Source organism: Monoraphidium neglectum, assembly GCF_000611645.1.
Source record: "Monoraphidium neglectum strain SAG 48.87 unplaced genomic scaffold scaffold04028, whole genome shotgun sequence".
NCBI lineage: Eukaryota > Viridiplantae > Chlorophyta > Chlorophyceae > Sphaeropleales > Selenastraceae > Monoraphidium > Monoraphidium neglectum.
Window position 1 is genome coordinate 1 of NW_014009601.1, and position 2,764 is coordinate 2,764.

Genomic DNA, 2,764 nt, shown 5'->3' on the forward strand with positions numbered 1-2,764 from the left:
GAGCATGAGCGCCCGCCCCACCCTCGCAAAATCCACCACCACCCCCCACCTGACAGGTGCATCATGAGGCCCAGAGCCAGCCACGCGTCGCTCTCCCCCGCCATCAGCAGGCCACGCAGCCCCGCCGCGCTGTCAAACGCGGCAGACACCTGGGTAGTGGGGCCGGGCGGCCAGGCAGGCGAGTGACGGGGCGACGGGGTGAGGCGGGCAATTTGGTTGCCCGCTCCAGAGCTGCTGCAGTGCACAGGCGTCGGCGACACGTACTTTGGCCGGCCGCAGCAGGTGCGATGCAAGGCGCAACCCATGGGGCGGACGAGCGATCGCAGAGCCGCGCAGCGGGCGGGTGCGGGACGGGCAAGGCGTGGGCGCGGGCGCGTGGGGCGGGGGCGCGGGTGCGGGCGGTTGCATTCACCTGCTGTGGTGAGACCTCCTGGCGCGTCTCCCCCAGCAGGCTAGAGGCCAGGGTCTTGAGGGTATAGTCCACCTCACGCACCAGGTCACGCGCTGCGAGATGGTGGTTGTGTGGGTTTGTGGGGTTGGTTGGTTGGTCAATTAGTAGCATGTTTGTGTGTGTGTGTGTGTGTGTGTGTGGGTGTGTGCGCGTGCGTGTTTGTGTGTGTGTGTGTGGGGGGGGGGGAGGTAGGGGTCAATCAAGTGTGCGGCAATGAACGTTGGCGGGTGGTTCGTGCTTTGCATGCGCCCGAGCCGGCGCCAGGCTGGGGCTTTGCCCCGGTGCGATCGACGGCGTTGAGGGCGGGAGCATGCCTGTCAGGCAGGCTAGAGAGGGGATGAGAAGCAGCCGCGGCTGCCTTACCCCATCCATTTGTATCCTGGGGGCTGCACACCGCCAGAGGCGGGGGCCCCGCCCGCCCGTTGCTCACCCCTGCCACCCTTATGGGTGGCCCTCACCTGACAGGTACGTATCGCACAGCAGCCGCCCCGCCAGGCACGTGAGCAGCCCCGCGCTCGCGCCGCCGCCGAAGATGTGGCCGCCGCCGGTGAGCTTGGGGAAGGTGTTGCGGCGCAGGCGGCCGACGCGGCTCCACAGGGGGACCTTCAGGGCCTAGGGGCGTGCGTGGTGTGTTGTGTGTTTGTTGTGTGTTTGTTGTGTGTGTGTGTGTGTGTAACTTGTGTGGTTATTTGTTATACACAAATGGTTTGAACTAAGCATTTTCTTGCTTGTGTGTGTGTGTGTGTGTGTGTGTGTGTGTGTGTGTGTGTGTGTGTGTGTGTGTGTGTGTGTCGTGCGTCGTTGAGAGTGTGCATTTGAGAGTGTGGGTGTCAGAGAGAGAGAGTGTTACCCGTGTATCCTTGGTTTCTGCCCCCACCATCCCCGCCCGCCCTGCCGCCCACCTGTAGCCTGTGCAGCAGCACGCTGAGGTCAAAGGCGCTGATGTTGTGCCCCACAAGAACGTCCGCATCCAGGGCCTGGGGGGCGGCGGCAAGGACTCAGGTTGGGTTCTTTGGCGCTTTGAGGGCTGCGGGCGGTGGTGGGCGGCGGTTGATGCGCATAGGGCAGCAAGCGCGCCCTGCTGCCCAAGGCTCGCGGCTGCCCAGGCGCCGGGCGGCCTGGGACATTTCAAGGCCACTAGCACACACGGGTCCGCATGCAGTCGCGTGCAAACATGCCATTCCCACGAACACCATGAACAGAGAAAACCGCCGACCTGCAGCTTGGCCAGCAGGCAGCCCAGCAGCGCCCTCTCGTTGGGCTGCGGCACCACCATGCTGCCGCCGTTGAGCCGCCCGCGCGGCGACGCGTTGTCGGCCGCAACAGACGCCTCGTACCCTGAGGACGCCGGGCAGGCACACAGGGGCGGCAGTAAGCCCGTGCTTTCGGGTTTGCATGGGCTTCGCACATCACTGGGTGCGAGTCGAGCAGTGGCGTACACAGCAGGGACGTCGTGGCTGCACCAGGCGGAGCCGGAGCCGGAGGTAGATCTTCCCCAGCCGCGCCCCGCCGGCCTTGCTCAATCACTTCAGCTCTGAACAGGCATGGCGCGGCGTCACTCACCCGGCGGCCAGGGGTGCCCGTCCAGCTTCCTGACGACCGTGAAGTTTCTCAGCAGCTGCGGGCTGCTCCACTCCTCCCGCGGCATGGGGGAGTCGGGGGAGACCCCCGCCAGGTGCACCTGGGCAGGTCGGTTTGGGGGGTTACGGCTTGGTGCTCGTGAGGGCGTGAGGGTTCAGGGTTGGAGGTTGGGCTTAGTGCTTGTGAGGGAGTGGCATGCACCGTCAGAAAGCGAGGACATCGTCAGATGGGGCAAATAACGAGTTGGAGTGGGGGCACGACCCAAAAGCGGAAGGTCGAGTGTTGAGCAATGAGGCCGCACAGGAACTTGGCCAGGAAAATCATGCACTGGGTTGACACGCTCGGTGCAGGAGCCATTGACAAGCCCGGATCAACCGACAGACGCACGACGCGCCAAAAGTAGCCGCCCCGTCCCTGGCACCCGGGCGCAGCCCGCCCGCCTGCCCACCACGCTGGCTGCCAGGATCTCCGGCTGCTGCGTCTGCGGGTTGGTGTGCAGCCGCAGGTTCAGCGCCGCCGCGGTCAGCGGCGGCGGGGGGCGCCGCGCACGCAGCTCGGCTGCGCCGGCGTGCTTGCCGGCCAGGAGCGCCTTGGGGCCAGACAGCTCGACCTCCAGCTTGCACCAGGACACCTGCGGCGGGGTGTGGGCGTGTGCGTGTATGTGTGGGGGGAGGGGGGAGAGTGTGTGTGTGTGTGTGTGTGTGTGTGTGTGTGTGTGTGTGTGTGTGTGTG

At 65.9% G+C, this 2,764-nt stretch overlaps 1 protein-coding gene across 1 annotated transcript in view; it reads right to left on the reverse strand.

Annotated features, from left to right (window-relative positions):
- Nucleotides 1-909: 909 nt before the first annotated feature.
- The window catches only part of MNEG_13755 (DNA polymerase alpha subunit A), a gene marked incomplete at both ends in the record, with an annotated part of 4,687 nt that continues 2,832 nt past the window's right edge, over nucleotides 910-2,764 (reverse strand). Inside the window, 5 exons of the mRNA XM_014037773.1 lie at nucleotides 910-1,063; nucleotides 1,354-1,428; nucleotides 1,668-1,789; nucleotides 2,015-2,132; nucleotides 2,481-2,663. Of these exons, the coding sequence (XP_013893227.1) occupies nucleotides 910-1,063; nucleotides 1,354-1,428; nucleotides 1,668-1,789; nucleotides 2,015-2,132; nucleotides 2,481-2,663 (652 nt within the window). The remainder of the gene's footprint in view (nucleotides 1,064-1,353; nucleotides 1,429-1,667; nucleotides 1,790-2,014; nucleotides 2,133-2,480; nucleotides 2,664-2,764) is intronic.